The following is a 25,499-nucleotide window of genomic DNA, read 5'->3' as shown; positions in this document are numbered from 1 at the left end:
TTCTCAAACAGAAACACCGGCCCCGATGGCTCAGTTGGTAGATCCAAGGTCAATCCAGGGTCCGGTCACACTTCCGACTTTAAAAGAGGAAGTTGCAGCTTCCTCGCTTGGCGTTGAGCATCAATGGGACAGTGCAACGACTGGTTGAGCTGTATCAGTATAATGGCTCGGATGGGGCAGCTTAATACTTGCCTTCAGTAAGTCATCTCAGTGAAGCAGCACTAGATAAAAGGAGCCGTGGAAATCCGTCCTGCAACAAGGAGGCACATTACATGCACTCTGATGACTCCTTCGTCGTCATATGACTGAAAACTTGTTCAATAGGATATTAAACCCTAAGCACTCACCCACTAACTCACTCAAACCGAAACGCTGACGCCACAAACTAGCAAGTGTCTTTTTCAGATACAGGGATTAATAGTACATTTAATGAGGTTCACTGAAACAGTGTTTTGCCTCAAAATTGTTTGACGATTTCCTGTCCTTGATAAAACACTAATGTCTCTGAAATCGGACAGACTTTGTTAGGATCATCCCGATAAAATATGCAGTTCCATTCCGGTTAAGTGACGGTCCAGGATGTCTGTGTGATGTTACTCCTGCCGAAGCCTCCTTCAATCATCCAGAATACTGTCCAGCCAATCTTCCAAGTTGTCCTTCTCAGACGTCATTCCTATACTCAAAAGCAAAAGAAGGGCAAATTATCCTTTTATTGTTAACTTATTTAGCTTCTCTGTGTGGTCTAATGTGAGAAATCTCCATTTTCGTGATGTTTTTTTTTTCACTCTTTTGATGGCTTCATGCCATACTACATCGGAAACCATTCACTGCCTCCTGTCTGGAACATGTTCTCGCCATAATCAGGCTGAAATACTGCCACTGGGGTGCCACATAACTCTAAATGATAAAGCCACAGGTTTTCATTGAGGAACAGAACCCATGTAATACAAGTCTGTCCAAGCAGTGAACACTTTTTGAATTTTCTGTAATGTGTCCCGTTTCTGTAATGAGCCCACAAAGCCGAAAACGGTAGCACGAAAAAACTGCAGGGTAATGTTTATAAGCACCTTGGAACCGGGTTGTGTAGATGGGAAATGCTCTATGATTTTGCTCATACGCTTCTGTGCCGATGATAAAGACACAAGTCACAAAATTCAATAACTTGAAGTTAACTCCTGGGACTCATAGCCAAAGAACTTTCTATACCACAGCAAGCTAACCCCCAGAGAGACCTGAAGTTTAAAGGTGGAGAAAACATAAAAATGACATAAGGTTTAGATGAAAGAGTGCGAAAAGTTATTCCTAAATATGGCCTTCAATATTTTTTTAAGGAGAAAAAGACATTTGAAAATAATTTTTGTTTGGTGTGTATTTGGGACCACCTTTTGGTATTTATAGTCTTTGTTTAATAATGTCATTAATGAGGATGTAACACAGGTTTAATAAATATCATAAATGAGGATGTAACACAGGTTTAATAAATATTTTTGCACTAGAATTTATTCTTTTCAGCTAACAAATGTATTAAACTCCAATTTGGATCATATTTATATTTCAAATATGTTCATAAATATTATCATAATTTAGGTTAAATGCATATGTTTCGATATAAGCAACAAATTTACATTCAAATAAATTTATTAGATCACATCTTTATTCAAAACATTATTATGCAACAATGATAAATACCAAAGTTGGTCCCAAAGTTGGTTGGACCAACTTTGGTATTTATCATTGTTGCATAATAATGTTTTGAATAAAGATATAAAAATATTTTCAAATACCCTTTTCTCTTGAAAAAAAAATGCGCAAAAATATTAAAGATCATATTTGCAAATAAGTTTTGACGCTCTTTCATCTGATTTTGGCATCATTTTTATGTTTTCGTCTCCTTTAAATAAGCCTGGATATTAAAACTGTGTTACTTTACTAACCTGGCTCTTCATCCTTGTCTTCCTTAGGTACAGACATCTTACCAGCATTAGGAGATTTCTGCTCTTTTTTGTAAACATCTGCATCACACATACAAAAAAATGGTGTGACAATCTGTTTAGTTTTCCGTACATGTAATATATTCAGTACGCGACTGACTCTGTACAACATATTGTTATGACAGATAGTTCAAATTTTTTAATCCTTGAAGGACATTTCATATTAAGATCCTCCCTACACTGAATCAAATGAAGGACATTTCATGTTAAGATCCTCGCTACCCTGAATCAATTTGTGGATTTTTATGCAGCTTAATGAGCACATGGGAGTTAATCTTCACCAGTGTCCACGACCATACTCAGGTTGGTGGGAGACCCTTCACCTATGACCGAAGAGGAAGCCAGCATAAACTTGGACAAGAACTCACAGCGGTCGCAATAGTGAGAGGCTCCTGGGTCATTGTGCTGGAGTAGCATGCTAACAACTCGGCCATGGAGGCCTATCCTACATGTATATACAGTGTAAACTACTAAAGTGTCTTGCTGAAGAAACCTGCCAATTTACATTCCAGGAAGCTAAATCTAATCTGATTCCACTGCTTTAACAAGTACATAAACAATGTTGACATACCTTCTGTGTTCTTAGCCACTGACTCTGTGCTCTCCACACTTTGAAGAGTAACACTTGCTAATGCTGAGTCCATGGAGAGTAATATGTCTAACTCTTCTTCGAGTCTGGCAGACACTTCTACTTGGTCAGCCCCTTTGTCTTTAGTGAGGGTATCATCCCCTCTTCTGTCTGCTCCACTCACATTACCCAATCCATTATCACCCAGATTCTTTGTTTCAGTATGCTGATTTTGTTCTTTCGGTTTTGGATCACGAATTTGATTCCCTGATAACTGTTTATCCTCATGTCCAATTAATGACGCTGATAATTCATTTAACTTTCTGTGAATCTGTCCATCATTTTCTTCCTCCACAGTGCTTTCATTATCCACCCAAAGAGTTTGACCTGTAGGAGTTAACTCCCCTGACTTGCATGTTTGTTCACGTATTTTAGAGTATTGCTGTCTATGTTTAGTGGCGTCTTGCTTTAGCAACTCCCTTTGCTCTGCCTGCAAAAAGAGCATAAATTGTTATAATAAAATATTTTGCAAGAACTTAAATAAAAGACCATTATTCCACACGTCCTTGGTGTGGCTCAGTCTGTGTTCTGTTCTATTCAGTTTGTAGCACTGAATTAAAACCATATGCTTGCTACACATTTCCATTTGCTGATGTTTGGGAAGTTATTCAATCAAATAACCCAGACAATTTAACAGAACATTCTACAGACAAATGTTCAATGCAGAAGTAATCTCAGGAACAAAAGAAAACCAACTAAAGAAGTGTTTCAATTAGCCTTATTTACGGAGTATATTCCAAATTCCAGAGAGTGTCATGCTTAGTTGCTTACAGGGAAGAGATCTGCAGACAGCCCAAGGCGTTCAAACAAAGGTAAACACTGAAGAGAAGAACCAAGATTAGCGCAGTCTATTCCTAACACATGGGTTATCGGATTCTGGTTTCCATGGAAACTTGATAACTCCTCCTCCCAATCAGCCTCATGTTTAAAACGGAAGTGAGAAGATGCATTCCCTGAGGAGAAAATGAAAACAAAAATATATAAAATATATGACAAAACAAAACTTAAATACACTTTCATGATGAAATGTTACCCCACGCTTAATTTTAAATCACTTGCATAAACCCTTTGTTGACCAACACATACACACTGATTGAAGAAGTTTGTAGAGTACAACTTTTGTGAGCCCTCCGTGGCTCAGTTCGTTAGCCCGCTAGTGGAGCGTAATGACCCAGGAGCCTCTCACCAATGCGGTTGCTGTGAGTTCAAGTCCAGCTCATGCTAGCTTTCTCTCCGGCTGTACATGCGAAGGTCTGCCAACAACCTCTGTTCGGTTTCCTCCCATCATAATGCTGGTGGCCGTCATATAAGTGAAATATTCTTGAGTACGGCGTAACACACCAATCAAATAAATAAATAAATAAACAACTTCTGTTTAGAATGAGGCATTCTTCATTCACAGTTGATTCAGGGAAGAACAAAATCATAGAAAGCTGGGAGAAGTAGCTCTGTGAGCACGTGAGTTTAGGGACAGGCTTCACCCTGCAAATACACACAGGGCCACATTGTACGCATGACATACACCCGTCACCGAACCATCCCTGATATTTGCTCAGTAATACTCAAACCTTCCTCATTCTACGTGTCAATCCAGACGTAGTCCCACTCAAAGAAAGCTAAAGGTGCAACGAGCTGTCTATGAGGTAGATTACAGATAACCACATAACCATAATCATACACCGGACAAATCTTTGATCATCAATGACAGCGTACTAAAAAATCAAGGAGTGCAATGCAAGACAATAATTGCACATAGACTGTGTTGTGTGTGTCATTTATAGTCATTTATTTTGAGAACATAACCAGCTAAGTACACAGTTATACTTGTGTTTACTTGTGTCCTTTTGAAAAGATCTCTCCCATAGGAGGTTTCATAAAATGTTACCGGTCACGTTTAGCAGCTTAGCATAATCCACAGCTGTTGGTACAGATTTTTCTCCCACTGATTCTGTGTCTGTCACTTCATAGCGATTCCAGTTGCTAACAATCTCTCGTCTTTTAAACGTCTTTCGATGGCTGCTGATATTATGCTGATAAAAGAATAAAAGAAAGAACAGGTTCTCTCTGTAAATATTGTACCCGAGTTCCACAATCTGAGAAAGGACAAGAAACCTTGGTTTTCAATTCTTTTTTGTCCATGTGTTAAAAGCCTGTTGTAACCCTCTGCCGACTCTGCAGATGGGAAGCAAAACAACTGACCAGTTTTCAGTTAGAAACTGTCGACAACAGACGCCAACGTGCTTCAAACGAAAAAAATCTACTGAGGCCTTTAGCGTACTGATTTATGTACCGTAGATTAATTTTAAATATAAAAAAAGAAAACCATTCAATACCACCAGTTATTAGGTAAAATGTCAATGTCTCCATGATTTGACCAACCGTAAGGCAATCACTTATATTTACTTCAGGAGGTAACATAAAAACCTAAAGTTGACAATGACCTCCTCATCCGAAGACGATGTTGCTGAGTTTTGATTTGGCACATTTCGGGCTGGAGTATGTTGTTGTTGTTGCCGTTCGTCCTGCGCTGGCCTACTTTTGGGGTTTTCCCTTCCAACGCCTTCAGCTCCTTTGTTCTCTGGCTTTGCGCCTTTGTTCCCTTTTTTCTTGTTGTACTGAGCACTGCGCTTCTTTTTGTGTTCATCTGGCCTCATTGTTCACAGAAATGCCACGATGTCCGAGTTTCGATTTCGAAAGAACACAGTATTTAAAAAGGATTTCTATGAAAAGCAGGAATTGCTGATGAATCCGCCCACGGACTTGTCGAAGATGATGGGCCCATCTAGATGCAGACTTAAACACAATTACAGACACATCAGATATCCCATTAAGAACTTGACTTAGGCGACAGCACCATTCATGCTGAAATTAAGGAAGTCTATCGAACGCACATAGGCCTAGGCCAACGGTACTATCTGTTAAATCTCGGCATCATTTTCTCCACATTTTTTTCAGCCGTTCCCCCCGTCAGAAGATCTCTTTGTGATATACATGGCCCTTTTTCTGGTAAAACTGTATGCATTTTTATTTTGTATTAATTTTACAGCATCTCCAATAATTTTAAACCGGTAATTTTGTACCATTACAAATCAAGCCTTAAGTAGACATGCCTCTTGAACATTAATTTACCTCCATCAGAAGGTTATCTTTCTTCTATCTGTCAGTAACTTTATGGCAAAAATGAAATGAATGAAACTTGGGGAAAAAATTTGTGCACATGCACCTAAGCTTCATGATATGAAAACTAAGCGGAGAGAGTGCTTAACCTCCGCCAGAGCAGTATGTAGGCCAGGTAGAAATTCCCTCGATCACTACAGGCAAAAACCAGTTAAACAATTTCTTGTTTGTTTTTTTTTTGGTTTTTTTGTTGTTGTTGTTGTTGTTGTTTGGTTTTTTTGGTGGTTCATTTTTTTAAATAGAAGTTTAGGTCTACTGTTAAGGAATGGAACAGAAATGCAGAGTACGGTCTGGTTGTCTGTGGGGTTGAGGGAATTTGAAGGCCTACCTGACCTTCATTTTGCTGTGGCAGATCAAGGTTAGTTATAGCACTCTCTCCGCTTAGTTTTTGTATCATGAAGCCTCACAATAACATTACAGTGAACTGAAATAAATACCGATACATAAATAAACGTCTTGACCGCAGAGGTGTTATAAATTATTCTCGAGTTGAATAGGATATATCATGGGGAATAGGATATATCATGGGGAATAGGATATATCATGGAAATATTAATGTTGCACACTTAGGGTGTGAATCCAGACATGGGCATATTGGATCCTTCTTAACACGCGGGTACCGGTTTTATCCTGCAATAGTTATGAAATAGGAAACTATTCTTTGCAAATATTTATGAAATGTTTATGTTGTATTGAATGACTAGAAATTTGAATATTTTCTACATAACCACACTTCACCGATCATGGATGAAAGTGGCGGTGCTGGTAGTCCAGGGATACGTGTGTACCGTAACGCCCAGCTTCAGTCATATATATGCTTCCACGCGGACATTTTCTCTAGAAAAACCACATCGAACCCTACCGGTATCCCCGTACTACTTTGGTATTGATTGTAGTACCTTGGTTATTGTAGCATTCTCTCATTAAAGGGTTTTACTTGTTGTCATGACTTACCGATGTGTTGGTTTCACATTCGTTGACCGACATTTGGGAGACAGGTTGTACTGTAGATTGCAGTTATGCAAGCGTGGGGTTTCCGTTTGGATTTTATTTATTTGAATGCTGTTTTAGGCCGTACTCAAGAATATTTCACTTATACATCCGCGCAAAGGCAGGGGGAAACGCCCGACCTTCCTACGTACGACCGGAGAGGCTCTAGAAACCAACATGACTAGACTTGAACTCACAGGGACCGCACTGGTGAGAGGATCCTGGATCATTGCCCCACACTGGTACGCTAATCCCAAAGAACACGGAGGCACGTTTCCGTTTGGAGGAATTTATGTCCACATGCTTGTCCCGTATACCTTCCCTTAATAGCCAAGCATATGTGGTACTGGGAACGAAATATTGAACGCTGTGGTTCAGACAGGATCATATGACGAACTGGTTGTTGTCACGAAACCTGACCAGAAGATCTAGGTTAGCTATCAGTAGCACTTTAAATCATTTATTACATGGTACTGCTTTAGAATGAGACTCATCGATTAAATTCAAGTGTTGAGTACAAAAGTAACAATAAAAAAATCTTCATTTTGGTATTCAATATTTCGCCATTATAGCCTAGCTTGATATCATTCTCAAGAATTATGCAGTGACATACAGAACCGTTTTTATAAACACACAGACAACTTTTAACATCAATATACCTAACAAACCACCTAAGGAAAAACAATTCTTAGCTGGTTTGATTCTGTGATTAGGTGCAAATTTATTCCGTCATAATGTCAATCTTAGTGTTTTAGGCCGTGCGTAAGAATATTTCACTTACACGACGGCGATCAGCATTATGGTGGGAGGAAACCCCTCCAGATCTGACTGAACGCTCTGTCTGTCCAGGTCTCAGGCTGTTAGGACTAAAAAGTCTGTGTTCACCCAGGTTTGAGTCTGTCAGTCTGTCGAAGGCTTTGTCTGTCCACATAGGCCTGAGGCTATTAGGATGGAAGTCTCTGTCTGTCCACACAGGTCTGAGTGTGTTAGGACGGAAGGCTCTGTCTGTCCCCACACGTCTGAGGCTGTAAGGATTGAAGGCTCTGTCTGTCCACATAGGCCTGAGTGTGTTTAGGACTTAGGCTGCTAGGATAAAAGGCTCTGTCTGTCCACACGGACTTGAGTGTGTTAGGACTGAAGGCTCTGTCTGTCCACACAGGTCTGAGTGTGTTAGGACTGAAGGCTCTGTCTGTCCACACGGATCTAAGTGTGTTGGGACTGAAGGCTCTGTCTGTCCACACAGGTCTGAGGCTGTTAGGGTGGAAGGCTCTGTCTGTCCACACAGGTCTGAGGCTGTTAGGATGGAAGGCTCTGTCTGTCCACACAAGTCTGAGTGTGTTAGGACTGAAGGCTCTGTCTGTCCACATAGGCCTGAGTGTGTTAGGACTGAAGGCTCTGTCTGTCCACACAGGTCTGAGGCTGTTAGGATGGAAGGCTCTGTCTGTCCACACAAGTCTGAGGCTGTAAGGATGGAAGGCTCTGTCTGTCCACACAGGTCTGAGTGTGTTAGGACTGAAGGCTCTGTCTGTCCACACGGATCTAAGTGTGTTGGGACTGAAGGCTCTGTCTGTCCACACAGGTCTGAGGCTGTTAGGGTGGAAGGCTCTGTCTGTCCACACAGGTCTGAGGCTGTTAGGATGGAAGGCTCTGTCTGTCCACACAAGTCTGAGTGTGTTAGGACTGAAGGCTCTGTCTGTCCACATAGGCCTGAGTGTGTTAGGACTGAAGGCTCTGTCTGTCCACACAGGTCTGAGGCTGTTAGGATGGAAGGCTCTGTCTGTCCACACAAGTCTGAGGCTGTAAGGATGGAAGGCTCTGTCTGTCCACACAAGTCTGAGGCTGTAAGGATGGAAGGCTCTGTCTGTCCACACAAGTCTGAGGCTGTAAAGACTCAAGGCTCTGTCTGTCCACACAAGTCTGAGGCTGTTAGGGTGGAAGGCTCTGTCTGTCCACACAGGTCTGAGGCTGTTAGGATGGAAGGCTCTGTCTGTCCACACAAGTCTGAGTGTGTTAGGACTGAAGGCTCTGTCTGTCCACATAGGCCTGAGTGTGTTAGGAGTGAAGGCTCTGTCTGTCCACACAGGTCTGAGGCTGTTAGGATGGAAGGCTCTGTCTGTCCACACAGGTCTGAGGCTGTTAGGATGGAAGGCTCTGTCTGTCCACACAAGTCTGAGGCTGTAAGGATGGAAGGCTCTGTCTGTCCACACAAGTCTAAGGCTGTAAGGACTGAAGTCCCTGTCTGTCCACACAAGTCTGAGGCTGTTAGGACTGAAGTCCCTGTCTGTCCACACAGGTCTGAAGCTGTTAGGATAGAAGTCCCTGTCTGTCCACACAGGTCTGAGTGTGTTAGGACTGAAGGCTCTGTCTGTCTATATAGGTCTGAGGCTGTTAGGACTGAAGGCTCTGTCTGCTCACACAGGTCTGAGGCTGATAGGACTGAAGCCTCTGTCTGTCAACATACGTTTGAGTTTGTTAGGGCTGAAGGCCCTGTCTGGTCTGTCCACACGGATCTGAGTGTGTTAGGACTGAAGGCTCTGTCTGTCCACACAGTTCTGAGGCTGTTAGGACTGAAGCCTCTGTCTGTCCACATACGTTTGAGTGTGTTAGGGAGGAAGGCTCTGTCTGTCCACACGGATCTGAGTGTGTTAGGACTGAAGGCTCTGTCTGTCCACACAGTTCTGAGTGTGATAGAACTGAAGACTCTGTCTGTCCACACAGTTCTGAGTGTGTTAGGCTGTTAGGATGGAAGTCTCTGTCTGTCCACACAGGTCTGAGGCTGTTAGGATGGAAGGCTCTGTCTGTCAACACAGGTCTGAGGCTGTTAGTGTGGAAGACTCTGTCTGTCCACACAGGTCTGAGGCTGGTAGGACTAAAGGCTCTGTCTGTCCACACAGGTCTGAGTGTGTTATGGTGGAAAGGTCTGTATGCAAGAAGGTCTAAAGCGGGTTTCACACGAAGACAGTTTCGACAAGCGGATTTTTGGCCCTGCCTTATATTTCTACATTAAATACATTCTGCTACCGCCTGAGACCAACTGCGAGCCTTGTTCTCACGCCATACGAGTATATACCTCGCAATATGCTCGTAAAAGACTCACTCTGGCTTGCTAGCCGAAACTCGTTTTAGGACTTAATTGGCCTCTGCCCACGCACGTCTGCGAGGATTTACCGGTTTGTGTCCACCTGGCTCTGAGAGGACTTAAGGGTCTGAGCTAACCCTGGCCTACATGTACATGTGCTTGGTCTGCCCACCAAGGTCGGAGTGTGTTATAGCTGTCTGTAGCTTTTCGTACAGGAGATATCTTTTAAGGGGGAATAGACGATCAGCTGCTGTGAGCTTATGGTTTCGGGCGAATGTGAATGTCCCAATGTTACCTGTGGTAGCTACTCTCGGCTTACACGACAAGCCAAATAAAGAAATTCATTTTCTTATATACAGCACTTTATCAATTAACATTTTAGAGGCAAAAATTACTTGCATTCATGGCAATAAGTCCTACAGCAGGCATTACTCAAATTAAAAACAGATAACAACATAGTATTTTTTTGTGTTTTATCAGTTTTTACTGACTTCGGAATGAATCATAGGAGAGATATAACGGTCGCCGAAAACTCTCGCACGTTATCCAGACAGATTCCCTACAGTTCACAGTCCATCCATTCAGTTATATGGATGGGGGATTCTTCAGATAGGGTTTTATCCTCAACATTCCAGTCATAAGCTCTGCAAGAAAAGAAATACGTTACACTAAGCTTAGGTTTTTTTTTTTTTTTTTTTTTGATTGGTGTTTTATGCCGTACTCAAGAATATTTCACTTATATGATGGCGGCCAGCATTATGGTGGGTGGAAACCGGGCACAGCCCGGGGGAAACCCACGACCATCCGCAGGTTGCTGGCAGACCTTCCCACTTACGGCCCGAGAGAAAGCCAGCATGAGCTGGACTTGAACTCACAGCGACCGCATTGGTGAGAGGCTCCTGGGTCATTACGCTGCGCTAGCGCGCTAACCGACTGAGCCACGCAGGCCCCACTAAGCTTAGGTTCGTACACCATCATAAAATGTTGACACATCACATGTAGAAGTATTAAAATGACCATTTTTTCTATGAACTTTCCCACAGGTGAGGCGCAGATATGCGCACAACATTGTTAGAAGACAATTGGTCATCAACTAAGTTTATGGACAGCGCAGCTACACGAGCGTCGTCGACCGGTTATTGTCACCAAGCCCCCAGAAGAAATGATTCGAAGGAAACGCCTCTTTCAAGAATTTTTCAGTGAGGTTAATGGGTTAAGGATATAATTAAAACGTAAAGCATAGAGAGAAAAATCAGAGATGCGACGACAGTGATAGCTGGCAAATGGTCACAGGTAACCGGTGAAATATTGCCTCTTGTCAATTTATCTCAGTTAGGGTTTCATTCTAATATTAGTTCATATTAATGCATAAATAGTACAAAATTACGAGAAACCGGGCCGAGCCCTGAAAAGCATACCATCCTTTACCTGGTACTTGACAATCCTCCTCACCGGGCGAAAGTTAAATTTGCCCAAGCAACCAAATGGGGAAGTTCGTAAAACGCTTTCCCGACAAAGCGGGCCAAAGCCATGTACTCTTTTGTCTTTTTCTCAAGTACGTCACAGTTTTCGGTGTATGTGTACTCATAAAGCATTTCGATAGTACACAAGCACTACATGTTAAAGCACAAAACCATGTGTGCGGTGGCTGTGAGTCCAGCTCATGCTGGCTTCCTCTACGGCCGTACGTGGGAAGGTTTGCCAGCAACCTGCAGATGGTCGTGGGTTTCCCCCGGGCTGTGCCCGGTTTCCACCCACCATGAAGCTGGCCGCCGTCGTATAAGCGAAATATTCTTGAGTACGGCGTAAAACACCAATCAAATAAATAAATCAATCAATCAAAACGATGTGACTTAGAGGCCTGTTGTGTAACTTGAGGCCTGTGAGTTGATAGTATTGAAGCAGGAACAGTTGGAATTAAAACCTACCTTTCTAAAGGTTTGCCGAATTTCTTTGATGCTGTCGTTTTACTATCTTATAATGTGTAGTTTGTATAGTGTTTTTTTAAACTTACAAATCTCCTGAAAAAAGGTGAATTGTCTTTTGGTCTGTACTGACGAAAGCACCGTCTAGCGGCAAAGGGGCACCCGGAAGTAGAGATTCTAGTGGTTCCGGTCCGCTGAGTGTAAATTTTTCCTCATCAGTTAATCTGTACACATCGGAACCCTGTGCATAACGGTTATAGAGGTACACAGGTGAACAAAAATACGTCAACTTCGAAGAATTTAATTTCTTTCACTTATCTAAAATTAATAAATGTAGATATAAGTAGGATGATTTTTAAAAAAATGAGTCTGATCAGCTGGCTTTCAATTTTGAGGTCATTTTATTCCATTCCAATGATAAATTTATTCAACCGTATATTGTGATAAGTTCATTCTACGGTAGGGGCACTGAACGTTTAAGGCGACAGCTTAACTGAGATAATAACTGCATGTGAACTATATTATTCTAATAAGCAAATAAAATCAACTGTCAGTCGAAACAAGTCAATACTCAAGTGTACCAGATGATAAATAAAATCTTCAGAGCAATATAAGAAATACAGAGCAATATTTACTTTGATGAGTAATATGCCAACACCTGGTAAATCTATGGCGGCGTCTAGTACAAGGTCCACAGGTGATTCCAGCTCTGCGATTTCCACCAACCGGGACATCAAAAACACCCAAATTTTAGCCTCTAAAATAAAGAACAACGAGAATGTATCTACAAACAAATTTCATTCAGTTACTCACACAAATCGAATTGGTCTGATGCATTATGCTACGCCAATTGTTGGTGATCAGTTCCTGAGTATGGCCTTCAACAACAGTCCCATCAATAAATAAAGGGATGAAGTTTACATAAGCAAGAGGTGAGCGAAATGGACTGGTTACTGTCTGATGGATTTTCAGTGGGTTTTGGAATAGGTATAACACTGGACGATTTCCAGGTTTGTGGCAGCTGTTTTTCTCTCCAACTTGTATTTATCATTTTCGATACTATGTTTTGAGTTTTTTGTGCTAAATGTTTAGAATTTTGTGGCCTAATCTGTCTTCACCCGGCGGGGTTTCCTTTTAGCAGTGATGTCTTTGTGATATTCCTGAAGGGTGAAGTCTTTGTTCAGACAAAGCTCGGCGTGATCGTCGGGATCTATTTGTAAAACTGTGTTATCCTTGATTTGTTTGAAAGACGGATTAAGATTTCGGTAGCTGCTATTGTCCGTGAAGGATTTTGCAAAGTATTCAGTTTTTTCACCATTGGTTTTGTGTTCACGATCTGGAGCTGGGGTTTAGCTGACTGTTTACCTGTTTTGAGTTGTCATTTGTATCTATCGTATAACAAACAGCCCTCCCAGTATTTGACATTTGCGCGAGTGACTGATTTTTCAGCATCAGGTTTTAATAATTTGTATTTTTTCCTGGTCTATATGTAATGTGGTTCTTTTAATTTCCATGCATTCGCTATTCCACCAGGGAACAGGATCTGGAGGCCTTTTATATTCTGATGGAATAGGGATGTGTTTTTCCGCAACGTTGAGTACAGCATCAGTTACATTTTACATTCAGTCCGAGAGGCAATCGTCGTCAATAGATATTTTTTAGCAATCTTTCATAAAATTCTCCCAGTTAGCTTTATGACATAAAAATTTAGGGTCGTTAGTGTTTGTTTCCATTTGAGGCTACATACGAAGTTCAGTTAGAATAACGAAGTGGTCACTCCCAGAAATGTCTGGTATAACATTCCAGTATGCTTTAGAGGCGAGATCAGGAGTAATCATAGTGAGGTCTATGGCTGAAGTGTGGCCTGCACCCAAGCCTATTCTTGTCTCTTCACTGATATTTAGGTAAAGTCGTGCACTTCTAACCACTGGAATCTATTTCTCGTAGTTTCTTGGTGTGGCCAAATGTATGGCAGTGGTAACGTTGTCTGGGTGTTTCGTGGAAAGGCTTTATAATAATTCTGTGTAGTGAAAGCTGGACGGTTTCTGGTCATTTTAAGCCTTAAAAACGAGCGTAACGCTGGTTGTTGGTGTGTTATCCTTACTGAGGCCTTTTGCAAATATAACTCGTTGTTCTTTCGGTCTTGTCATGAGGTCTTCCATTTTGGTATTTCGGTCAATGCCATATGTCACTCCTTTGCACTGTTCTCAGCGCTTTATATGTGGCTTGATATTAACTGGTTTATGTCCTTGAAGCGGAGTTTTAGGTCACCACCAGGTAATTCAGTTACGCTGTGGACATCCCCAACTTTCTTTTTAAGGTCCTGTGCTAGTGTACTCCTGGGAAATTGAGTAGCACTCATATTTACCAGGCTATGAACAATGACAAATAAATCTGCAAAGTTGATTTGAAGGATTTGGGCAAATCTTATAAGCGGGAATGAATAAGCGGGAATCTACTTAACTTTGTTTCACAATAAGCTGTTGATGTTGATTGACTTCAGGCGTTTAAGCTGTTGTTCAGGTGCTCAGGTGCTCAGCGTCACTTTTATGAATACTCACCCTTAAATAAATATGTGTACCCGGAAGCCTCTGAGTGTACGGCTGCGTTGATTGGTCCACTGATTTTCTGCTTCCGCCAACCAGAGAATATCCGACGGATTGACTTGGGATAACCTCTAACCACTAGCCGTCTACCCTCGAACACACGATATATGTAATTGTCCTGAAAGAAAAATACTCCAGCGGTATCTGAAAGTTAGAATCATTAAAGTCAAAGGAGTACCTGGTTGAAGAGATGATAGCCTCTTAAAACCATTTAGTAGTAGGTAAATATAAGCGTCAAGTCCGACATTCCTATACCATTCGTAGACCGTAAAGGGCGTTCCAGGTCGATAATCGCAAGATCCATCTCCAAATCAACGTTTAACACTAACTCCCAAAGACAAAGGTATGTAAGAAATTATACAAATAAGAAATAAAGCTGGTAACACACAAGAGAGAAGCGGTCATCAGTTTTCAATGATGCCGGGCAGACAATGAATATTCCAGGCATGAATTCCATATAAAGTTCACATTTGTAGTTCGTGAATGAGTTCCATGTCAAATAACAATTAAACAAGTATCTCAGTCGCGCTTGTGACTTATGTGAACGGTAAATAACCGTTCACATAATGCAAATACTCAAAAATGCCACACGCAAAACTATTTGGTGACGTCAAAAAAGGATGTCCCTTTGACATCTGTCCGTTTCATTTGATTTAATTATTTGATTAGTGTTTTACTCCGTACTCAAGTATATTTCACTTTTACAACGGCGGCCAGCATTATGGTGGGTGGAAACACGGCAGAGCCCGGAGGAAACCCACGACCATCCACAGGTTGCTGTACCTTCCCATGTTCAGCCGGAGAGGAAGCCATCATGAGCTGGACTTGAACTCACAGCGACCGTATTGGTAAGAGGTTCTTGGGTCATTACGCTGCGCTAGCGCGCTAACCAACTGAGCCACGGATGCCCCGGATGTCCCGTTGGTGCGCTTGGGTAATTTGAACACCATGCCGTCACATTTGATTTAATTTGTTGATCCGTGCTCATGCCGTATTCAAGAATATTTGACTTATACAATGGCGACCAGTATTATGGTGCGAGGAGCCTGGCAAACCCCTTGAAATACCCATAACTATCCGCAGATTGTTGGCAGACCTAGCTCTTGGCCACTGAGACCCCTAAAACCATTGAAATAAACACTAGTTTTTCGCACCTATAAGACGAGATCAATATCTGTTTTTGAGACTTATTAAGTAATTTTGCAGTTCTACTGAACTTTGAATTGTCATACTAACATGCAACTTTTTCGACAATCATTATAAACTAGTGCTCAAAAGAAAGTATACACCAAAACAAATACATAAAAACCGCGCAAAGTAAAAACTTGAGAAATTATCCATGATGAGCCCTATTAGCAGTGTAAACGCCGATCCATCCAGGGAACAAACTGGCCCAACAAAGCAAGATTTGCCTAAACTTAGCATAAAATCGAAAAATGGCCCTTCCACGTGTAACACGACATGAACGTGCATTTTGGCGGTATAAATGAGTCGACGGGAAACGTTAGGAACACAGTCGTCAGAAAAACACCAGGTATGCCACGTTTGAGCCAAGTTGAGCGAGAGAGAGCTGTCGGCATGGCCCAGCAAGGAGCGACCAACGCCGCCATTGCCAGAACCTTTGGTTGCACAAGAGCAACTATCGTCAGACTTATGCAGCGACTCCGGCAGACAGGCGTTACATCCGACAGGCCTAGGAGCGGTCGAACACGCGTCACCACCCCCGCTGAAGATCGACACATCCGGACCATTCACCTCCGCAATCGGAACGTAACGGCAACGTCAACGGCGGCGACGGCACTAGGGCACCCGATTAGTCGACACACAGTCTACCGTCGACTACGTCAACACGGTATTAGGGCACGTCGACCGTATTGTGGAGTTTATCTGACGCCTCAAAATCAACGCCGTCGGCTGATATGGGCCAGGCGCGTTCTACGCAGGCAGAGGCGTGAATGGGCACGGGTAATGTTCTCCGACGAGAGCAGGTTTTGTGTGTACAAAAATGAAGGCCGGGCTAGGGTAATACAGGCGTGTAGGAGAACGTTTGGTGCCAAATTGCGTTCAGCAAGTTCGAGCGTTTGGAGGTGGTAGTGTGATGGTGTGGGGAGGCATCTGCGGCGATCTGAAGACGAGGCTGGTGGTGATTCATGGGAACCTCAATGCTCGCAGATACACCGATGAAGTTTTACGACCGGTTGTAGTGCCATTCATCCACCAACAGCAAAGAGGAATTTTGTACCAGCATGATAATGCAAGACCTCATACTGCATGATTGACGAACAACTTTCTACAGAACGCCAACATCGATCTCTTACCATGGCCGGTATGTTCACCCGACCTCAATCCAACTGAGCACTTGTGGGACCACCTGGGCAGACAAGTCAGAAGACTGCCAGTGCCACCTGTGACCGTTCAACAGCTGGAAGAGTGTCTCCAACAAGAATGGCAACGAATCACACCTAACGTCATTCGACGCCTGACGTCATCAATGCGGCGACGTGTTGTGGCCTGCATCAATGCCAATGGAGGCCACACTCGCTACTGAGCATGATTTGAATGACATTTCCAGAGGGAAAAATGCTTCATTTGAATTTTGCAAATGTGTAAATGTTCTGTTGACACCACATCTCTTTGACTGACCATCAAACCAAACCTTCACCATTTAATGAACTGTATGTATGGACGTTCCAGGTGAAATGGAATATTCTTATGGAATTAAAAATAATTTCAAATATATTTCTTTCCGTTTTTATTTGATGTCTGATCAAACAGCTGTATACTTTCTTTTGAGCACTAGTTTATATAACTAAATGTTTCTTTAACGTTATAACTCATTTTTTCATCGAATTTCCTTTATAATTACTTCCCTTTCGTGCATACCCTCGATCACAATACCTTACCCCGTATGACAGCGTCGATGGGTCTTTGACAAATCTCTTTATAACTGGATAGTGGTAAAGCCGCTGTGGGCAAGGCCCTGGTGGATGTTAACTGAGTAGACGTTGACTCGGATGGCATTGCAGTGGGCTGGTCCATGATTGCCGACGTTGTTTGAAACAAGAGAGGTAAGGACGCTGTTGGACTGACGGCTGTTTGAGTCAATTCTTCCATAGGGGTAGCAAAAGAAGATATAACCTCTGTAAAGTCCAACTCAGCTGCTGTAAATCTATGCATCGGAGTTTCCTCAGAAAACGGGATGTGCCCAGACAACGCACGTTGAAAGGCAACGCTTGGGGATGGCTCCAAGGAATAGGCATCTTCCTCCTTTTGCAAATGACAAAGTTATCTATAAGTGCAGCAATGCTTTTCATTAAGTGATTTGGTTCATAAGTAGGTAAGAATATTTATTTATTTATTTGACTGGTGTTTTATTGCCGTACTCAAGAATATTTCACTCATATGACGGCGGCCAGCATTATGGTGAGAGGAAACCGGCTGGAGCCCGGGGGAAACCCATGACCATGCGCAGGTTGTTGAAAGACCTTCCCACGTACGGCCAGAGAGGAAGCCAGCATGAGCTGGACTTGAACTCACAGCGACCGCATTGGTAACAGGCTCCTGGGTCATTACGCTGATGGAAGAATAACACCTTAGGTTAAAATATCTGTAAGCCTGAAACTTTTTCAGTTTTTGTCCTGACTGTTTTTGTGGTATATGTATGAGAATGAATTGCAATAAAACTGCACATCTCCATCAGAAGTGATGCTGTGGATCAGACTGTAAGTCACCATCACTCCTCATCTCTTCAATGTTCATCCCATGATACTAGTCAATAGTCATCTACTATTGCAATGGCATTTCATTTGAAATTCTCAGCAACAGCAATATCTTCAAAAAGGGGCAACGTCCGGTCTGCATTATTTAGTTGGTATCGTCTAAACCTGTTTAATTCTGTGTTATCTTGTAAACCACTGACATGGCGAACTTTCGTATGCTTGTGGTTTTATGTCGTACTTAACAAGTATTAGTCATACTACGACGAGGAGTCATTAGATGTGTCTTCAGACACTGTGGACCATTCTTGTGGCAGGGTAAGTCCATGCCGCCAAATTTCTGCCGCTGCTGAAGTATCATACCAAAGACACCAGACATGACAGCCAGTCATCGGGCAAACCAGGTCTGTTTCTTTCATCTAACTTTCAGTGCTGAGCACCAAGCTAGACAGCAACAAGTACCATGTTTAAAGCCTTCGGTATCACCCGACCGGGATTTGATTCCAGATCTCCAGACTTCGCTACAAACGCAATACCAGTATACTAAAATCCAACATTTAAGCTTACTTTTCAAAAAAACACACATGGGTTACCATAGATGGATACGTCTACATTGTGCTATGTGATAATTCACATGATCTGCAAGTTTTAGTCAATGGCATCGTTTCATATAAAATATGTGTATATCAGCTTTTTTGAGAACGACCATTTTTTGTGCTATGTACGGTAATAAATCAAAATATGGTCTAAAACAAACTGCAAATATCTCAACATGGTCGAAAACAAATTGCAAATATCTGACATGAGGAGGCCTTTAACTTACCGTCACATTGACATCAGATGTTCCTGGAGAGACAATGACGTGAAGTGTTGTGGTGTTACTTGTCCCCTGTGGAGGATGCCCTTTATCCTGCACGTTTATTACAATAGGTAAAGTGATACTAGCATTTAACGTCAGACATTCAGCCTTACAGTAGATGGCTCCACTGTCGTCAATACGAAGAAGAGGGGTGTCCATCGTCAGAGAATACGTCAGAGCGGCGTTGTTCCCAGAGTCAGGATCAATAGCTATAACCTTCAACACAAGACACACAAATCAGTATTTTATATGCTTACCATCCAATGGTAAAAGTGAGGAAGGTGAAACCATGAAGGTTAAATGTATAATGTGTACTGTGAAATCTGTGAAAACGCGACCTCAACATAGGGCGAAGTAAGTCGTCTTCCATAATAGTCCGCGGAAGGATCTCTGTTCTGTTATATGCATATAACCATCAACATAAAGTATGATCAAAAGAAAGCTCTCTACATAATTCAGCCAGTTCAGTGTTTTCATCAGCTTGTTTTGATTCTCTCCATAATGCCAACAAAAAGTCACAATGATCGTGCTCAGGATATTTTGCAGAGTGCTGGGGTCAATATCGGACGTTTACAGAAGGAATGTGTCCCGCCATCTCACCCCTGGAAGGCCCAACCACCATCTGTATCCATGGACCTGCACTCTCAGGTCCAGAAAGCAGACAGTCCTCACTATATTTCTGTGATTTCCCACGAAATACGTAAGCAGCAAATGGTCTGCATACATGCAAATTTATACCGATGCCGCTAAGTGCGTACCGGAATTGCGATATGAAAAAGTTCTTAGATTGTCGGATAACCTGTCTGTATATTCAGCCGAACTCTGAATGCTCTGTTCTTTCTTTTGGATTTAAGACCGTTAAGAGGTGTTATATTCACAGATTTTCTTGGTGCTTTACAATCAATGACGTCATTTAAGTGGACAAAATGCTACCCTGTTCTGTACGAGGTAGTTTTTCTGTCGTCCTCACTATTCTTTGCTGACCTTGACATTTGCTTCGCCTGGGTTCCTGGACATTCTGGGGTGCCTGGTAATGAACGAGCAGATAGGCTAGCCAAACAATCCCTAAGTCTGTGTGATGTCACCTCTAATCTCAAACTGACCATATCCGAGGCCCTCAATGAGGTAAAGTCATTATCATTTAAACTACGGCAAACTTAGCGGAACGATTCAGAGAACTGTAGTTTTTATCACTCATTTAACCCTGACGACATAACAACCTCCCTTTTTCCTTTTCTAGCAGAAAAGCAGAAATCTTGTGTTTCCGACTTCGGCCAGGACATCTCCCAGTTAATAGCTACTTAAAAAGATTCAAGGTAAGAGATTCCGATCTATGAAATGTTTGTCAGGCTGAGGAGACCATCCATCATGACAAATCTTCTTTTCTGACCTTGTAGACGTTGGAACTGTTAACTCAACTCTGAGGAGTGTGCTTTGTCCACCGAAAACTGCAAGTTTAGTTATTAAATCTATGGGGAATTATTTATGTAGGATCTACAGATTTTAGGCCACAGCATTCTGGCAATAGGTCTCTATAATTTGACTAGTGATGATTAGACCAGCCTAAATCCCTGAAACACATCTCATTGCCTCGGCGCAAATCATTCCATGGAATGGAGTCGCCATAAACTAATTTATGTATATATGTAAGTATGATCAAGAAACACAACGCATGTCTCACCAACCTTATGTACTGGTATTTTGAGACGTATGGCCGACTGGGTGACTTTTATAATATCATCTAAATGTTGAAGAATAGGTGGGTTGTCATTCACATCCAAGACGTCTATTACTACTGAAGTATGCGAACTTTTGGGCGGGTTTCCATTGTCACTGGCAACCAGTGTCAAGGCTACGGTTGGAGTTGTCTCCCTGTCGATGACTTCGAGCAAGTGGAGGTCAGAATCGTGTGGATTTACACTAAATAAATCACTGCTACCAAGTAATGAATACTGTATGTTGTCACCGTCCTCATCATAGGCATCCTGCAAAGATGCATCAATCAAAAGACAGAGTCGTAATCAATTTTGCATAAGCGTACCGACATCAATTCTTGGATATGTCATCCATTTGGTCTTGTGTATGCTTAACTGAAGCACCCACAACACAGCAAACTGCTTTCAAAAGGATTTTATGTATTACGTTTTTTTAGCTTTTGATGAAATAACTAGAAGACAAAATGTCCTGACAGTACAACGTGAAGGAGATATTGTTATTTCTGTATATGTACATTCAACTAGCCTTGACTCATTCCCCCTGAAAAATTTTGCGAAAGATACAATGAATCTAACAAGTTGTTCTGAATGATATTTCTCTGATCATCGATCGAGAGGAAAATCGAACGATGGTCTTGCAATGTCCAGAGATATGGGAGCAATTTAATTCCCGCGAAAGAAGCCAGCAAACAACAGGATGTTAAAAAAACAGAGTTGCATGGACTGTTTTTTACGAATGTAGAACTTAAACCTTATCACACACAAAGAAACTTTAACTAGAGGTACAGCAAAGTATATACAAATGACATTCGCCTACCGGCAGCTGAACCACAGTTCCTTTGGCTGCATCCTCCAAAATACTCGCGTGGATTATCTCCCCTTCAGTGAAAGACGGCGCATGCTGATTAACGGGGAGAACAGTGATGTAAACGGTTGCCCTTCCAGTCATTGAAGTCATATCATCATCATGGTCATCCTTTGCAACGATTTTAAGAGTAAAGTTTGCATTGAGTTGTACGTCCAAGTGGTAGCGGGTCATTATTTCACCTGGAGTGTATAAATACAGGACAAACATTCCCATGTGTTTCAACATTTTGAATTCAGATCAGCACCACAGCTCGCGAGAGGAGTCAATGCTGGTCATGTTGTATGCAATGCATTATGACAACTAAATGAAACAAAATGTCACAGCTCTCACCCAGCCTCGTCTCTCTCAAAGTCGCTTGACATCAGGTTTATTTTTTAAAAATCGATTTATTCCCTGGGTACAAGATTATAAAAGTCACTAATCTGGGAACGACTTTTAGTATTTTGATACCAAAATTATGCCTGAACAGCCTATGTCAAGCCCATTAAAATCTTTACAGCATGAACAGTGTCATGTATATGTTTAACTGCGTATAGTTTACACGCTGAAGATTTCTTCGTTTTTGGAAAATTATTCTAAGAAGAACCACTTAACCACCTAAAGTGACAAGCTCCATAATATGTGTAAATAAAGAAAAGTTAGCTTTCGTTTTTTCATCTGAATAACACCTTACTTGCCGAACTCATATGCTGGCGGGCGCGAGATAAAATCGCCGCCCTTTGGCAAGCAACTGAGGTTGGACTTTCCCACTTGTCAAATGTGTCTCGTATTAACATAAACTAGAAAGAGAAGCCCAGGCGAGATGAAATTCAAGCTAAGTGGGCAAAGACACACACAAATATGTGTCGGGTGTCATAAATGTGACGTTTAAAAATGGATGCCCCAAGCAGTACAAATGGCTAGAGTTCTCTATAGACCGGGTTTTAATCCAAATATCTACGTGTAAATATATAGTAAACGTTACCACTCTGATACCACTCTACTGCCTCTAATACCTCTGTTACCTCTCTGCTGCCTCTGCTATCACTCTGCTACCTCTCTACTACCACACTGGTACTACTCTGATGCCTCTCCTACCACTCTGTTACCTCTCTGCTGCCTCTGCTACCACTCTGCTATCATTCTGCTACGTCTCTCCTACCCCTCTGGTACCACTCTGCTGCCTCTGCTACCAATCTGTTACTTCTCTTCTACCACTCTGATACCACTCTGCTGCCTTTGCTACCAATCTGTTACCTCTTTCCTACCACTATGATACCACTTTGCTGCCTCTGCTACCACTCTGCTACATCTGCTACAACTCTGCTACCACCCTGCTACAACTCTGCTACCTCTGCTACCACTCTGCTAGCTCTCTGCTATCACTCTGCTACCTCTCTATTTCTACCTTGTCACTTAAAAGCTATCGGCGCCGGTGAACCAAACGCATAGAACTTACCAGTCACACTGTCGATATGGAACATACCATCGACGTTTCCTTCTTCGATATAGTACGTTATCCAATCACCTTCGTCGTCATCGGCGAAAACAATTTCAACGAATGTTCCTGGAGGCACGGTTTCTTTGACCTCCACGGTGTACACATCTGGTTTGAACGCTGGTGGGGAGAAGTTTTTCTGGGAAACACTTATCACCAGGGTCATATTGCTCTCCATCAGGCCATCGCTGACTACAATCACTACGCTGAACTCCAGATCGTCGGCATTTTTCAGTGATATCTTCAATGTTAAAATCCCAGTATCGGAGTTAATCCTGAACCTTCTCGATGGATCAATTATGTCGTAGTGGAGAACAGCTGTAAGTAAGGAATACTCAGAGGTATTCACATAATAAAACTGTGTGTATGGAGAAAACATAATTACATATAAACCCATACAGGAAGACAAGTCTACTTCCTAATTTCGGTAATAAGAAACAATCAAGAGCGACGTCGAATCTGGTGAAGAGTGGTGGTTTACTTCGGTATTGCGGTTTTCTCAACCAGTATACACCTGAACGCTATAAAATTAAAATGACGAAGTCTTTAACACGTAGCTAAACATCAATCAAATAGGCCTAAATAAACAAATAAATGAAATGATACCCAAAGGTATCGCCTAAACGGTCCACAAGTCACTAAAATCTGATGCCGGGGGAACATTCGATGTCCTCGTGTGTCCAACTGGTTGAGAAACAAACGTCTTACCTGCACGGTCATGACCCCTTCTCCCGCCTTTTACCTGCACGATCATGTTCCCCTATAAATCAAACTTACCTTCAAGGTCGTTATCCACGGCATGTGCTGTAAAAACTACAGAGTTGACCGGAAGTAGCTTGGATATGTTCACAGTGGAGGATTGTGTTTCGAACCATGGCGGGTTGTCGTTGGTGTCTCCAACAGTGATACATAGCATGGCACTTCCGGTCTGGGGAGGTAGACCTCCATCTGTGGCTTTCACAGTTAGATAATATCTCGCGAGATTTTCACGATCCAAGGGTTTGACAAGGTACAGTTGTGCTCCATCTTGCGTCTGGTTCAGGCCAAAAGGACAGCCGTCTTCTGTGCTGTTGAGTAATTCGTACCTGACCACATCGCCATTTGTCAGTAAGTCTGGATCTTTGGCTGTTATTGTATAAAAAATTTTTCCGACGGCTGTGTCTTCTGAAACTTGCAGTTTTATTTCTGGGAAGGCGAACGACGGAGGATTATCGTTAATGTCGGACACATTGACCAGCACAATGACTTCTTCAGGGGGAGCCACCTGGTTGCCCGACGGAGTATCATCCAGAGCTCTGAGGGTGAAATTGTACAAGTCTCTTGCTTCTCGATCTAACACGGCACGTGTATAAATGTTACCCGTGAATTTATTAAAGCTAAAAGGAACATCGCTGAGAATTTCAAAAGTTATATCTCCAGTTAATACGGCAATATCGCTCAAGACATTGATAACTAAAGAACCAATCGGTTGACCTTCTCTTATCTCAGCTGTGACAATGTCGGTTTCGAAAATAGCGGCCAATTCCTCTTCTCTTATCACAGAAATAATCACTTCCGCAGAGGAGATGGTAGACGAATTTGGATTTTTTGCACTGACTGGGAAACTATACCTTTGCTCTGTAAGAAAACCAGATGTAGAAATACCTCCTGTGTGTGAGTCGATGTCGAACGGATGACTGTTCGCCCCACCAATGAAATAAAGCACACGCCCATTTTCACCAAAATCACGGTCGTTAGCCTTAACTCTCAGAAACTCAGCTCCAAGGGAAATGTTGGCTCTCACCAGAGCCGAGTACCTTGGTTCCGTAAACACGGCAACGTTGTCGTTTTCGTCCAAAACATTTATCCCTAATTGTGTACTTGCGGACCGAACAGGGTTACCGTTGTCAAAAGCGAAGATATTCAGACGGTAGACATCCGTAAGTTCACGGTCAATGACGCCAAATACGAGAATATCGCCGGAGTCTGTTACGCTGAAAGGCACAGCGTCTCCCTCCGCACTCTCCAGGTCGTAATACGTCACGGCGTTATCAGCGTCTGTCGCGGTGCAGTTATAAAATATCGTAAGGAAATCGGTGTTTTCTAGAACGCTTGTTTCGTACTTCTTCTTAGGGAATACCGGTGGTGTGTTTGCCACGCCTAACTCAATGAAATATGAATTGAATGCGGTCGCCTCTCTTTTTCTGCGCACGCCCCAGTCATACAGAGAGAACCAGTCAAATATGTATATCGCTTTATCACCGTCTTGGCCTTTGCCCAGCCAGACGTTATGTTCGATTAGCAATTTTTTTTGCATCTTGACGCCTGCATACTTTGAGCTCCTGGTTGTCAGGGAAATCAAAAGGAATTTCGAGCCAATACCATCCCTCTTTAGTATCTTCGACCAGAATCTGTTTAATGGCACAAAAAGCAAGAATGCAACTTTTAATATGTCATAGTCGGATAAAACTTTCAAGAGTCTGGTTTAA

At 42.3% G+C, this 25,499-nt stretch overlaps 4 protein-coding genes across 4 annotated transcripts in view; all 4 read right to left on the bottom strand.

Annotated features, from left to right (window-relative positions):
* Positions 1–294: 294 nt before the first annotated feature.
* On the bottom strand, positions 295–5,300 carry LOC135475871 (cell death regulator Aven-like). Its single transcript, XM_064755817.1, has 6 exons — positions 5,061–5,300; positions 4,505–4,649; positions 3,391–3,572; positions 2,563–3,049; positions 1,935–2,012; positions 295–673 (listed from the first exon to the last, which is right to left on the bottom strand). The coding sequence occupies exons 1-6, from the start codon at positions 5,271–5,273 to the stop codon at positions 615–617; spliced, it is 1,164 nt and encodes a 387-aa protein (XP_064611887.1). The 5' UTR covers positions 5,274–5,300; the 3' UTR covers positions 295–614.
* Positions 5,301–10,333: 5,033 nt separating this feature from the next.
* Positions 10,334–23,899, bottom strand: LOC135474764 (protocadherin Fat 4-like). The gene is made up of 9 exons (XM_064754353.1): positions 22,993–23,899; positions 21,504–21,733; positions 20,657–20,956; positions 18,936–19,187; positions 17,300–17,663; positions 14,352–14,540; positions 12,426–12,547; positions 11,880–12,031; positions 10,334–10,509 (listed from the first exon to the last, which is right to left on the bottom strand). The coding sequence occupies exons 1-9, from the start codon at positions 23,426–23,428 to the stop codon at positions 10,425–10,427; spliced, it is 2,130 nt and encodes a 709-aa protein (XP_064610423.1). The 5' UTR covers positions 23,429–23,899; the 3' UTR covers positions 10,334–10,424.
* LOC135475705 (protocadherin-19-like) lies at positions 23,792–25,233 on the bottom strand. Its single transcript, XM_064755637.1, has 2 exons — positions 25,176–25,233; positions 23,792–25,068 (listed from the first exon to the last, which is right to left on the bottom strand). Exons 1-2 carry the CDS (start codon positions 25,231–25,233, stop codon positions 23,792–23,794), a joined length of 1,335 nt encoding a protein of 444 aa, XP_064611707.1.
* The window catches only part of LOC135474763 (uncharacterized), a 31,729-nt gene continuing 31,399 nt past the window's right edge, over positions 25,170–25,499 (bottom strand). The window contains exon 31 of the mRNA XM_064754352.1: positions 25,170–25,421. Coding sequence (XP_064610422.1) covers positions 25,299–25,421 — 123 coding nt within the window. The 3' untranslated portion in view covers positions 25,170–25,298. The remainder of the gene's footprint in view (positions 25,422–25,499) is intronic.

This window comes from Liolophura sinensis, chromosome 9 (genome assembly GCF_032854445.1).
Source record: "Liolophura sinensis isolate JHLJ2023 chromosome 9, CUHK_Ljap_v2, whole genome shotgun sequence".
NCBI classification, from domain to species: domain Eukaryota; kingdom Metazoa; phylum Mollusca; class Polyplacophora; order Chitonida; family Chitonidae; genus Liolophura; species Liolophura sinensis.
Note: the sequence above shows the minus strand (reverse complement) of the source record. Positions and strands in the feature narration are given on the sequence as shown.

Excerpts from the sequence above, each read along its gene's own strand:
- LOC135475705 (XM_064755637.1), bottom strand. The coding sequence starts at position 25,233 with ATGACTGGGGCGTGCGCAGAAAAAGAGAGGCGACCGCATTCAATTCAT. Across the intron at positions 25,069-25,175 it reads TTCAATTCATATTTCATTGA|ACGCTGATAACGCCGTGACG; the intron begins GTTAGGCGTGGC and ends GCACCGCGACAG.
- LOC135475871 (XM_064755817.1), bottom strand. The coding sequence starts at position 5,273 with ATGAGGCCAGATGAACACAAAAAGAAGCGCAGTGCTCAGTACAACAAG. Across the intron at positions 3,573-4,504 it reads TAAGCTGCTAAACGTGACCG|GGAATGCATCTTCTCACTTC; the intron begins GTAACATTTTAT and ends TTTTCTCCTCAG. Across the intron at positions 674-1,934 it reads AGACAAGGATGAAGAGCCAG|GAATGACGTCTGAGAAGGAC; the intron begins GTTAGTAAAGTA and ends TTTTGAGTATAG.
- LOC135474764 (XM_064754353.1), bottom strand. The coding sequence starts at position 23,428 with ATGGGTTTATATGTAATTATGTTTTCTCCATACACACAGTTTTATTAT. Across the intron at positions 21,734-22,992 it reads CCATATCGACAGTGTGACTG|GTGAAATAATGACCCGCTAC; the intron begins GTAAGTTCTATG and ends TATACACTCCAG. Across the intron at positions 12,032-12,425 it reads TTGGCATATTACTCATCAAA|GGTTCCGATGTGTACAGATT; the intron begins GTAAATATTGCT and ends CGTTATGCACAG.